General features: G+C 38.9%; 1 protein-coding gene across 1 annotated transcript in view; it reads right to left on the bottom strand.

Moving 5' to 3' along the window:
- DNM3 (dynamin 3) overlaps positions 1–13,226 on the bottom strand; it is a 175,350-nt gene that overhangs the window by 147,782 nt on the left and 14,342 nt on the right. Inside the window, 2 exon segments of the mRNA XM_086617704.1 lie at positions 781–930; positions 10,441–10,514. Of these exon segments, the coding sequence (XP_086473830.1) occupies positions 781–930; positions 10,441–10,514 (224 nt within the window).

Raw genomic sequence — 13,226 nt, 5'->3', positions numbered from 1 at the left:
TGGTGTATCAAAGGGAGGTTCAGCATCTCTTTAATTACTTCTCCTGTTATTTTAATCTTTCTGTCCTTTGATTTGCAATGAAGACATCAGATGAGGTGGTTAGAAAAATAAAAAGCTTCAGCCAAACATACCACTTTTCTACTGTATCCAAAACAGATTCAATGCAAAACATTTCCTCTAGATTGCCTTCATTAAATTGGGCAGATGGCAACCAGAGGAACTAACTTTGATCTATACTGGGGGTCTACAACAGAAATCGGCTTCAAACACCATTATTGTCTAAATATATTTTTAGTGACAGCAAACAGTAAACATCCAATAGGGCAGGGAGATATCATGACTTTCTAGATTACAGATCAGGGAATCCATCTGGAGGGTGGCAAAAAAGTTTTGCCACTAAGTGTCTCATCTCCTATTATTTGTCTTTACTAGTGAGCTACTAACTAATAGTATATGTACTGGGGGAGAGATTGGTTTCATCCTGATGCAGAGTGAGAATATTTTTAAATCACGAGCATATTAAATGGAACAGAGAGTCTGCATTCTGCACAGCTCTAGTGGCAACAGCTCTCCACCGTAGAGTGGTTTCGTAACACAGGAGAAGTTGAAGATTCTTCCAGATGTGTATCTACTTTAGGTTCAACTCAATCTCAGAAGTTTTTTCATCCCAGAAGACTTTTGATGAATTAATGAGAACACATACAAAAGGAGACAGCTAGACAGATAGGGCTAAAAAATATATTACATGACAGAAATATAAAGTAGAATTATTTTACCTACCATGTGGAGAATATATTCTTAAATTAATAGGAATTGAAGAAATGCCTTTGTTCACTCCCGTTATTCTGTCTGTTTCTACTTCAATTTCCTGACGAACTTCATCAAAATCAGTAAATTTCCTCCCTTTGCAGTGCAGAAATTCAGCATACTCTGTGAAAAATATCAATAGCAACTTTCTATTTCACAGGGTTATAGATTTGGACACCCACTTTCAAGCCCCTAGTATTCTTCAGATGTGTATGCACAAAAGGATGTCATCAGGGATGCCAAGAAAGCATTATATATGAGCACATGCTATAGATATGATTGCACAGATGAAAACCAGCCTAAAACAAGAAAGGGTTAGTTACAAAGTCAAGCTGACTGGATACAATTTACTGCTTTTATCTTTAGCATGTCATTTTCTGGAACAACCTGAAAGATTCAAATAGATATCATTTACATTAATAGAATACAGAACAGATTGTGAATCAGATTCTGAGTTTTCATCTGATTACACTTGCCAGCAATACATCAATAAATTGAAGTAATTCAAGTTCTGTATCATGAAAGATTATCAGCATTTGTTTTCAAAATCTAACAGTCCATGTTACACATGATTTTAACAAAGGTGTTCCGTATGTTTTTACAAGTTCATCATGAAAATAAGATCACTTGAAAACACTGTAATGTTTTTAAACACAACTTCGTATCTCCTAAAGACTTCTTGTAGTCTAAATCCAAACCCTGCTTAAGAAGTTTGTAAAAGCTTTTATAGATACAGCTGTGATTTTGCTGAAGTGGGAGAACACAATGAATTCCTAAGTCTTCAGTATCCTGCAACTCACCCTCTTACCTTAAAAGGGCATCAACCAGGAATCAGAGACAGATACAGTCTAATTTGTTAAGACTCAAACTTGACACCAGGTCTGTGTTTTAACTCTTGAAACCAAGTACTGATACTGATTATTGTATCCTTCTAAATTTCCTGCCCTAGGAGCGTGTAACCAAAAGCACATCTCAGGATTTTAAAACTGGAGTTTCTTCCTTCAAGCAGGGCAAAACAGAGCATGAAAGCTTATCTCACATAGCAAGGCTGTAATCAGAAATAATGACATAAATGGTAATCACAGATATAAGCTCACATCCTGTCCCCACAAGATCTAAGCAGCAGGACTGGAGAAAGGCTGGACAAGGTTGTGTATGTTAATTTCATCTCACAGTCAAGGTCTGATCTTGAAGTTGCTTATAGGTGTTTCTTCCTTAGAAAACGTTTCTCGGTAAAAGCCTTCAAACATCAGGACAAAGAGCTTGCTTGGTACTCAAAGAAAGAACAGCAGCTCAGGAGACCTCATCTGCGAATACGGATCAATAGAGGGCCTTATGTATCAGTACTGAAGTCTGTTTCCCCAAAGCCATTTATTACTATTATTGATGGAGCTGTTAAAAAAAACACACACACACACACCCCCCACACCTATCTTTATGTGCTACCATACCATAATCTCTCCTGATTCAGACCATGAAGGACAGGGAAATCCACCCTTGTTGAGACAAAAAATAACACATCTCTGATCCCATAAATAAGGGAGCACCTAACAAAAACTTCCGTCTTACTTTCAACGACTTAAGAATTCCAGAATATCTTATATTCTTTTTGAGCTCTAGCAGCAAAATGACAACAAATGGGCGTTTTGTATGGTTCGTTGTCAACTGTTTACTAAAAAACCAAAGGAATATTCAAATATTTCAAAGTGAAAGATAATATAGTGCACAAAATAAAATATCTCAGTTGCTCTAGCACATTTGCGACTTCACATTTGTAAAATTTGTCATCTCAAAGTTGAAAATTAGCTACCTACTGAAAAAGAGCTGAAAAGTTGTTCTTATTTTGTCCCAATTCTTCATGCATTGCTCCTGGCATAAAAGAACATGTATTCTTCTTAGCTCTGGGGCTTTTTTTCAGTGGTTCATCAGATTTACTCAGAAAAATATTTCAAAATTCAATAATTAATACTTGGTGCAGTTGTAATCAGTTGACTGATTCAGCTGACAGCCAAGAAAGCTTTTCTCTCTGCTCCACTTAACACTCAGTAACAGAAAGAGTCCCCATCGGAAATGGCTTCAAGGTAATTCCAATGAAAACGTTTACTACTTTTTAGCCTTGTTCATATTTATCACTAGCTCACTCCTCCCAGTGACATCTGTGGTCCCTTTAGCTCTGAAGGAATAGACCTTACAACGGTTCATAATCTGTGGTGCCACGCACAGCCTACGGAATGAAAATTCAAAGGAACAAGCAGCGCTTTGTTTGGCTCCTTTCAGCCCTTAGCCTGCCCTTGGCAACGACGCCTTTCGCCAGGCTGGATAAGCACATGCTTCAACACAATCTTCAGTTCTCAGCTCTCATACGCAGGAGACGACTAGGAAAACATTTTATTTACATTTTTGTGGGAACAGACACGAAGCCAGATCCTGTCTAATGTCTAGTTTTCAGACACGTATTTTCTGTATAAAACTGAAGATACTTTAAGAGAAAGGACAATTAGATACAAAATTAAAACAGTCTTTACATGTAGAATACTTTTTTTCCCCAGACTCATTCAAAGCACCTTGGGTAACACTGAATGAAAAAGCTACCACAACATAGCTCTCTTCAGCACAACCAACCACAAGTGTCATGATAAGTGATAATTTCTCTCTTCAATTTTGATTAAATTAGACAAATCATACAAACACGTGCTATGGGATAACATTTGTTAAAACGCCCCTAATTTTTCCTGTGAGTTTTTTTCTCCCTATGCTTTTCTGATTTAATCTAGCACAATGTTACATTGTTTTAACAATAAATAGTCATTGTTGCTTTCAAATTATTTAAATTACATACACACTTCAGATCTCTCATAAATCTGTCTCTAAGCTAAAAAGAGTCAAGTTACGTACGTCATGTCATGAGACATGGAACAGCCCTTAGAAATACATGAGATAATTTTAAAACCCCTACTAAACCCAAGATAAGAGACACCTACCACACTGTTACTTACAAGTCTGCTACCCTCTAATAAAAAAATAAATTAGACTGATATGACAGAGTTTTTTCCTTTGACAAATTTGTATTGGCTGCTATTAATATCAGGTACCTTTCAGATTGTCAGTAAATAACTAATTACAGATTTATTTTTCCTAAAAGTGAACTTTGATTTTTCTGTCATTTTTCTTTATTATATTTTTGAAGATGGTCAAATATAGAGCCATTTTTCAGTCTTTCAACAAGATTACATCTTTCCTGATGTCATTGAGCATCAACCTGGCATCAAGGAAACAAAACCTTCCAGGCAAAACCATTTGGAAAATCAAGTTTTCATGGGTATGATCCATCTGTCCCAACATGAGCTGAAGTCCATACCCTGTTTGAGGGCGCTGATGTGAGAACTGGCTGAGCCCTCAAATCCACACTGCCAGACTCAGCAGTTACTGCTGATCAGCTCAGGTTACTCCAGGCACCATTACTTGTACACACACAGAGACAGCAGTGAGGAAGATCTGCAGTTACAAGAAAGATTTTCAGTCTCTGCAACCTTACACAAACAGCTGAAATCCAGGTTTCAGACTGGCAGCACTATCCCTCTTTCAGCTTATCAGTCCTATTCGGGTGATGAGTTTCTCACTGTCTCAGGAAGGGGTCACCAGTCACTGCCACCTTTTCCTCATGGTGATATCAGTTTTTATCTTTTGGGGTACGCACCTCCCACATCTTTACTGGTCTCTATAGCATCCCTGTTCATCTTCTGAATGAGTAGCTGCCAGAGAGTGGGATCCAGAAAATGGCATCCACTGTCTTCGTTTCCTCCCTGCAAAGTGTCCAGTCTCTCCCCTCCTATTGGCACTGTGGCACCTTTCTAGGTTTTGTCCTTGAAGACCTCCAAACGCCTCCCTGCTGAGGTAGTCTCTAAGATCATTTGTATTAGCTGAAATAACCAATCTAAATACTTTTTATTACTTTTGCTTTTCTGTTAGAAGATTGGTTTTGCCACCAGATGGCAATAAAAGACGGGTATGCTTGAGGAGTAGTCTCACAACAAAAGATGCTTAGCATTAAAGCTCAGCAACTTCAATAGAAGAGAGCATCTGCAAGACTTCTGAAGAAAGTCAATGTCTTTTGAACCTTATGGTGATTTACTTTCCACTTAGTATTCTAATTAACAGAACTGGAACAAATGTGGGTATTGTGCATATGACTCATTAATCTAAAAACGTCCACCTCGATAACAGTTTTCAAAATCTGTTAATCTGTCACTTCTTTAGCAAAGAGACTGAAGCAAGACCATGAAGCAAATCTGAAAGTCCTCCAAAAACACTTATCAAAATGAGGAAAATAACCCTCCTATAGACAAGATATTTTAACATATAAACAACAAATAACACGATTCATATAGCAGGCAATGTATTTTTAAGAAACAGAAAACCTACAACAAAGGCTTTACCCAAAACCTAAGTACATTTTTTGTCGTCACTGCTGTTTAAAAAACACTACCCAGTCTCAAGAAATCTAGGCAATTATTTCACTTCCACAGGCAGGAGAAAGCTCAGCAAGAGGAAGAACAGATTGTCTAAGGTTATATAGAATATGTGGCAAGAGGGAAAAAAAAAAAAAACAAAAAACCCACCACCCACCTCTCAAGACTTTCTCAGTCATTTCAAGTCATTACATTCCCAAAGCTTACTCAGCAGCACCATCTACTAACTCCTACAAAAAGTATTTAATCTTGCTGATGTATCAGATCAAAGAATCAGTCTAAGTTTCATACTGAAAGTTGTGAAACAAAAACTTAGAATGTTTAACAAATAGGTTTTAACATAGAAATTAAGGCATATCAACTCAAAAGAAGAAAGACCCCCCCCAGCTCACTGGCCCTCCTTTACGAAATTATGGTAACACATGACAAACCACTACAGGTTAGCACGCTTACTGGCAAAACTTGCAGAGAGAAGATTAAGAGTTGAAATCCAACTACTGTACTTTATGCAGAATTCGCTTCTGTTGCTCTAAGACTACTGAACATCAATGCAGCCTTAAAACTCTTGTCCCAGGTCAGCTGTGTGCCAACACTTACATCTTAAAGATACACGGGGCAAAACCCTGGGAAAAAGTACAACTACAGCAATACATACTGCATTCCTCCTCCTGAAAAAGAATCACGAGTAAGAAAGTAAGAGACCAGCACTGCACACTCATTGGGAACTCCTGAAATATCACAACAGTTTAGCATTTAAAACAAACGCTGTCTGGTGAGAAAGAATGAGCTCCCTGTATTTCATGCAGCAGTAGTCAAATACTCAAAGAACCAGCGTGTGTTTCGCCTGAATTTAGACATCAGTCTCTCCCAGAATAAACAGCCCTCGCATCCAGCTTCTCACCCCGGAAAAGAGCAGGTGGAATTCCTCCCATGTACATCCTCTGAATGGCTAAGATAATATATCTCAGCTATATTGCCTGTCTTGTAAAACCTAATTTCACTGTGGGACAGCCTCCCAGCTAACAGCACTCTGTCCACACCTGTGCCTTCCAAAAACTCACTGAACTGCATCTTCACAGATGGGACTGTTTTCCCCAAAACCATCCTCTACTCTGAGCTCCTTCAGAGACTAGTAACAATGAAGGCACAAGAGTCTTGTTAGACCTGACACTACACATTCCAAAGCTGTGGAATTGCCCAGGGACAAATGCAGTAACCAGAGAGAACAAAAATCAAGCTGCACCTGGATTGTTTAGCATGCTTGATGTCAGATGGGAACTCTTTCAGTTGTGACTTCTGGGTGGGAAAAAAAGCTGCATTACCAGAATTTAGGTCCGTTTATTACGGAACAAAGACTGCATGCTTATTTGGTTCAACTCTCTCTTTCAGCAAGACATCGTATATGCCATTTTTCTTCAGTAGAAGAGGAGCAAGTGAACTGAAATGAGATGAAGAGTAAGAATGAACAAATGTGACTTTACCTCCAGGACTGTCAATGAACTACTTTGGGACAAGTAATGAGTATCTGCCTCTCACTGCGAGAAGAAAGCCACCTTGGAGTCTCAAAATATTTAAAAGATGGAGATAGGTTTTTTTGCCTCTCTCCTCTAGTCACTACAGTAGTTTACTGGACACAGGCCACATTAACAATTCCATTCGAAATGCAGCTGGGCAGTCCCAAGAGAGACTCAAAGTGTTATCCAGCAATAAAGGGGTTAAAACTTTTGTGTAAGAATTTCATGAAGGGTTTAGTAAGCGGTTTACACATACCTAAGGAATATAACAAGATGACCATCCTTGAAGCTGCCAGAAGTGATTAGAAGGGAGACTCTCTATCAAGAACTGTCTGCCCTTGGAGGGAACATCCCAGAAAGCGTAATAAACTTTGTTCTCGTGTTTTTCTGAGCTGTGAACACGCGCAGCAGTGACGTGGGGAAAAGGTAATTCCGGCAGGGGGAGATCGTGACCACCGACTCATGGACCACCGACCTTAAACATACCCCAGACCCTAAAGAAAGGGGCGGAGGAAGAAGACTGAGCACGGGAAATAATTTACAGGTAAAGCGAGAGAAAATTAACCAATTGTTTAAGAGAAAAACAATGGATATGTAAACATGGTATGAATATGGATGACTGTAGTGTATAACTAAGTTTCTGTCCAGGGGCCAGGGGTGCAGCCAGGAGGAGATATCCCCCGTGCACCTGGTGCCACAATAAAGTAATGCTGCTTTCTAACACTGTAAACCGTGTCAGAGAGTTTCTGTCCGGACTTCAGTGACAATAGTAGTCAAGAGCAAGTCAGAGTCCTTATCAAATAACGTCCATATTTTGACTTATTCTGTGCTACTAGGTATTTCTCACATTATCAAATTCAGAGGAAAATAGTCATAACTACTAAAGACTGCCTTGGCAGTCGCAGCACTTAATTAAAACCTTTGTCTTTGCCTCCAAGATTTCAGCAGAGTACAGTATTTGCATGGACGTGGAAATGCAAATGGCGTAAGGCCATTTAGGAATTGTACTGTTCCCACCAAAAAAATGTTAGTGATTAAAGAGGTCAACAGGTCACTACAAAATAGCTTTGTACTAGTTACACAGAATTTTTTACAAAAGAGGAAGCAAACAAAATTCTAGAAAAATACTCCCCATCTCATGAAACAAACTTCTTAGTATTGAATTGTTTCACGTTACCCCTTGTATATTCACATTTTGGAAGGGTTTAAAGAGACTGGCTCTTTACACCAGATGTCTCAGATCTTTCAGACGCTGGAGAGCCCCTGACAACTCCTCACAACCAAACCCTGCTGTACCCTTCCATGACACGCCCAACCTTAATAATAAGCGGTGAAAGTCTCCCCTTACTTGGGCATGCACAAATGCCTCAGCTGCCAATCTTTATTCCTTAGTGCAATGACTCAAAGTCAAATGAAGCTTTAACCTCCTGTGTCAATCAAATTCACATTCCAAAAAGATTTTCAGCCAGTTCCAAAATGTCGCTAAAATATTTGCAGTCGTCTCTGCGTGCCTATATGCTACAGCATACAGGAAGTGCCCCCTCCCTCCCAAGGAATACTGTAAGATTAACAATAGTTACTTTTAAGAGAGTCAAGAAAGATCTTAGGATTAGAGATCAGTTAAGCTTGCAACAGCAGCAAGAACCTGATACAGTCCTCTAATTACTTTCTATAATTATGGACTTGACAAAAATCAGTCCAGCATGTGCTTCCTGTGAAAGAACACTGTGCTTCTCTACGCAGTTTTCTTTATTTTCTTTTTTTTTAAATTAGTTCAGAAAGATAAAAGTGGCTTTAAAGATAAAGTTATTCGGAATTTCACCACCAAAAACAACAGAACAAAGTTTAAAGAAAGTAACAAAATAATTAAAGCCTGCGTTTGAAGGTCTTGGCATCTAATCCCAAACAAAAAATACACAGCATTTCCCAAAGGGAGAAATATGTTTTCACATCCAGGAAACATGAAATTAGGCTCAGAATTTTTAAAGTTTTTGTTGCGTTATTTAAGTTATAATGAAGAACTACTTTTCAGCAGAGAAGGTACCTAGATGAAAACCTAGAGGCCTACCTAAAGCTAATAATGCTGTGTGAACATATTAACGGGGAAAATACCAGAAGGAGAGAGAAGCCTTTTCATTGCCCCCTTAACCATGGGACACTGATGATTTTACAAAATAGGGCCATACAGATCAGCCGGGGTAAGTTTACGATGGATGTCTAAGAATAAGCATTCAACCACTTGAGGTTAGAGTGCAAGACTTTACTCACTAATTCATACGTCCCTGCAGCTCAGTCGTTTCGTTAGGAATGCCAGCATGGAGCTTGATTCTTTTCTTCTGCTCTTACATGGTGCTGGGAAAATGAGATGAAGATTCTCCATAGCTAGGTCTTATTCATGCATTTCTGCATGCTCTGTCAGAGATCGAAAGCCAGAATTGCAGAAATGGCAAGTGTTCATATCTCCAACTAAAACAAACCTGATCTTTTAATATATATATAAAGCACTATAAGCACACTAGACACTTGAAAATCCTGAAGTTTCTAAGCTGAGCATACAGAAATACCAGATTCCATGGTTTTCCCTTTCTTTTCTACAGTATAAACACTATGGAAAATTTCATAAAGGCATTTATGAATTTTATTTATTTACGAAAATATGAATGTGCTTTACAAGCAGTAATTCAGAAAAAAAACTGGAGCCTAGGCAGACTGAAGCCCACCTTCCTGCTGAACAACAAAAGACCTTTTAGAAAAAAAAAAGCACACGAAAACTTGATTACACCTCACATATAGCAACAGACTAAAGTTCTAGAGGCAGCTTCAATTTTGTTTCTCTCCCAGTTTTGTCATGTTCCATAATTTAAAGAGCATTTTTTAATTTTAAATGCTGTTTTGGATGTTATTCCATTTCTTTTTACTATTTTAAGTAACCAGTGATTTTGTTGCTTACATTGGTTTAGAAGCAACAATAACAACAAAAAAAATTTGAATGATGGAAAACCGTAGCTGCTTTTATTTATGCTGGGGAATTGAACTACACAACAGTAGATTAAGTGCCCCTTGGAGGAGTACAAAGCGGTGAATTCTGATGAAAGATCTCAACACGTCACATAGCTCAGTGGTATACACAGACTGTATTTTTAGTTTTGACCAGACAAACACACAGAAGCCTTGTTCTCCCCCAGTCTACCTTCTGCTCTACTTCGTGCAGTGAGCCCAACCAAAAAAGACAAGTCACAAAAACAAGCTGCGTGGAATCAAATCTGTGTGCACCGGAGCAAGAGTTAAAGGTAGAAGTACAGCAATTTTGGTGTGTTAACCAATGCAACTGTAAAGCTCATCAAGAAATTAATAAATCAAAGCTAATTTCTAAAACACTTTGCATGGAATAATGTTTCTCCACTGCTTCAAGTTTGATCTTGGATTAAATTTACTATGTGCTCTAGGATTTATATTCTACTGTTTTCCCAGATAGGACAGGGAGATTAGTTGGCCTTGTGCATATAATTCTGAAGCAGCAGGCCTTCATTGCAGACAGTCTAGTTGCAACTTTCTTCACACTGCTTAAGTTTTCCTAGAAGTTTTTTTCCTCTTGCTGAAGTACATCAGCACTTTGTCCAGGCATTGAACTAAAAAGAGAGAGAGGTTACCTGTTTTGGCAGTGATGAGTTGCAAGACTAACGGTCGTCTCGTTACAATTCCAGAACCTCGTGGAAGAAAATCCCTAGAAACATTAACAAAAATAGTTACTACCCAGAAAGTGCTGTCCAGTAACATAAAACATTAGACTCATTTGGAACCTCCTCTATACCTTCAACTGCAATGAAAATGAAAAGTTGGTGGGGATGGATTTACATCAAACACTACTTTAAAGTAGACTTGTAATTTTGGTTCGAGATAGCAGTAGGCCATTAGACAAATGCATATTAAAACTAAATTACTGTCTCGGGACATTACCAATTCTCTTTCTTCATGACCATCACATATAACACCTCAAAACTCATCTTGCATAGTAAAAGCACCTGAAGGTGCTCACATTTATTGGACTGTGTAAATAAATGTGCCCCCACCCTATACTTGACGTGAAGAGGATAGGGACATACAAATACACACACTCTCACACACTACACCAAAACTCTTGTCAGACCAAGCTGCCAGCACTTTGCACCTACTCTTTCACGTGCTTAACTTCTGTCAGTTCAAATTCCCAAATAACTTTTCCAGCAACACATCCACCCAGAAGTTTCTGAATGAAATCTGAACCCCAGAAGTACTCTGGGACAGCAGGAGGGAGTATCCTTGGACCAGAGAGCAGGCAATGAAGCAAAGACAGCAACTCTGTCATATCATTAAGCATCCCCATGACTCTTTCCATGCCTTCAAAGACATGGAGACTCCCTATGCAAGTGAAACCCTAGAAAAACTTTGAACAAATTGTTAGTTGCAAAACCAATGACCAGAAACCCAAAGCAAAATACGAAAGACTTTTTCCCAGAGTCTTTCCCAGTTGCCATACCTATTCAACTTTGCAAACCTTGAGATGAGGGTTCAGTGAGGGGCTTTGAAGAGTACTCCCTTCAAATAAGCATCCTCAGAGGAATAAAATTCAAAGGTAAACCGTTCACAATCATCTTAAGCTCATTGAAATCCCCTCCTTTTTCCTGCCTTAGCAGCGTTGCTAACTCACCTCTCCAGCTCAGGCAAAAAGCAGCCCAGCAAATGGCTAGGGTACAAATTTTAAGCTAAATAGCAGAGCTGATCCGGGTGGTCCTGTCACATGTGCTAGTGCCAGTATGAAGGGTGAGGCAGGAACATGCAGTATGTTTGGCAGGAGTGGGGAGAAGGACAAAAGAGCTAAAGGACGAAAGACACAGCCCTGTCAGCTCTTTAGACAGAACTGCTTAGATGGGTCTGCTCAAGCCCCTTGAGAAACCACATCTTACCTAGAAGCATTGCATGTCTTTATACTGACCTTGTGTTACGTAACAGATGCCTGAGTCTAGCAGTTCCTTTAAGGCAGCACACAAACCAACAAGGTTTAAAACAAGTCTAGAGGGTACAGCTATGAAAAATAACACACACAAAAATTTCAAACTTCAGGATATTATTTGTGCAAATCAGAAGATACTAGGCCTGAGGAGTCTGAGGTCAAAACAGGCTCAGGAATGCAACAATGAACCTCCTTCCACAAGCGCCAACAAGGTAACGAAGCTTCAGCAGCCTGCGGAAGAAAAATACTGCAACTCTACTCAGAAATTTCCTTCCCAATCTAATATCTTAAAAAAAAAAAACCAACCACACCACAAAAACAAAAACCAACAAACAAAAACAAACAAACAAACCAACCACCTAAGCATGCAGTTCTAAGGCTCTGAGGAATACGACTGGCTGCCAGCTGTGCCCAAACCCAGCAATTTGAATGAAACAATGTTAATTTCTTGATGGAACAAAAGTCTCACTTTCTCAGCACCTGGTAATGTGTGCTTACAGTGTGATTACTCTGCAAACTAAAGCTAAAGCACACCATAAAGAGAGAGGCTGTTCAAACAGAAGCTAGCTCATTAACATCTATACTCGAACACAGATCTGCAGGCAAAAGTACAATTAATTAGGATAAAACAAAGATAATGCAAAAATATCATGCATACTGATTTAAATCTGCTGCAATGCTTTACAACACTTGAGACAGCAACAGGATACAAGAACTAGCTTAAAGAGATGCTAAAGGTCTTCAAAAAGTCTATCACTATTTCAGTATTTACCAATGGAGAGAAACCTGTGTCTCAATGAAGTGCCATCTACTGGCACTTTCTCATGGGGAAGAGGAGAAAATTTTAATAGGAACATATCCTTTTCTCTGTACGCAGTGAAATGACAGTAGTCCAGGATGTAGAAACGCCTATAAAGATGAGTTTCATACTTTGACTTTCAAGCATTTCAGATCTTATTAAAAAAAAAAAATTAAAAAAAAATCATTTTCCTGTCAAGAAGCTAAAAGGAATTGCCATTCAGGACAAACTGATCACACAAAACAAACTAGGGTCCTCTACAACACCACAGGAGGCAGTGAAATCCTTCTTCAGGGAGTTGAAGGCTGAAAAGACCGATTGATTTTCTGCTTCAGACTAAGCGCGTTCAGAGATAAAAAACACTGCATTAATGCGACTCCTAGTTACACAACTGACCTTCCCCCGACAGCAAAACTAGAAAGAAATGTGAGACAACAATTTTCCTTCAGAATATTTTCTTAACGTGTCCAAAATAATAACGATAAGCATTCGATAACCCTCTCTAACAAATTGAACTATTGTCCAAAAGACCACTGTCTGCTCAGGCAAGCACCAGCACAGAGAGGTTCCTGCTCAGTGCGAGGGCATGCCGTGTTGATCACATAACATGCAGCAGAAGGACATCAGCCTTCTGCTTCAAATAGATA

The sequence above is a fragment of the Tauraco erythrolophus genome, chromosome 10 (genome assembly GCF_009769465.1).
Source record: "Tauraco erythrolophus isolate bTauEry1 chromosome 10, bTauEry1.pri, whole genome shotgun sequence".
NCBI lineage: Eukaryota > Metazoa > Chordata > Aves > Musophagiformes > Musophagidae > Tauraco > Tauraco erythrolophus.
The sequence above is the reverse complement of the archived record's forward strand: the minus strand, read 5'-3'. Positions and strand labels throughout refer to the sequence as shown.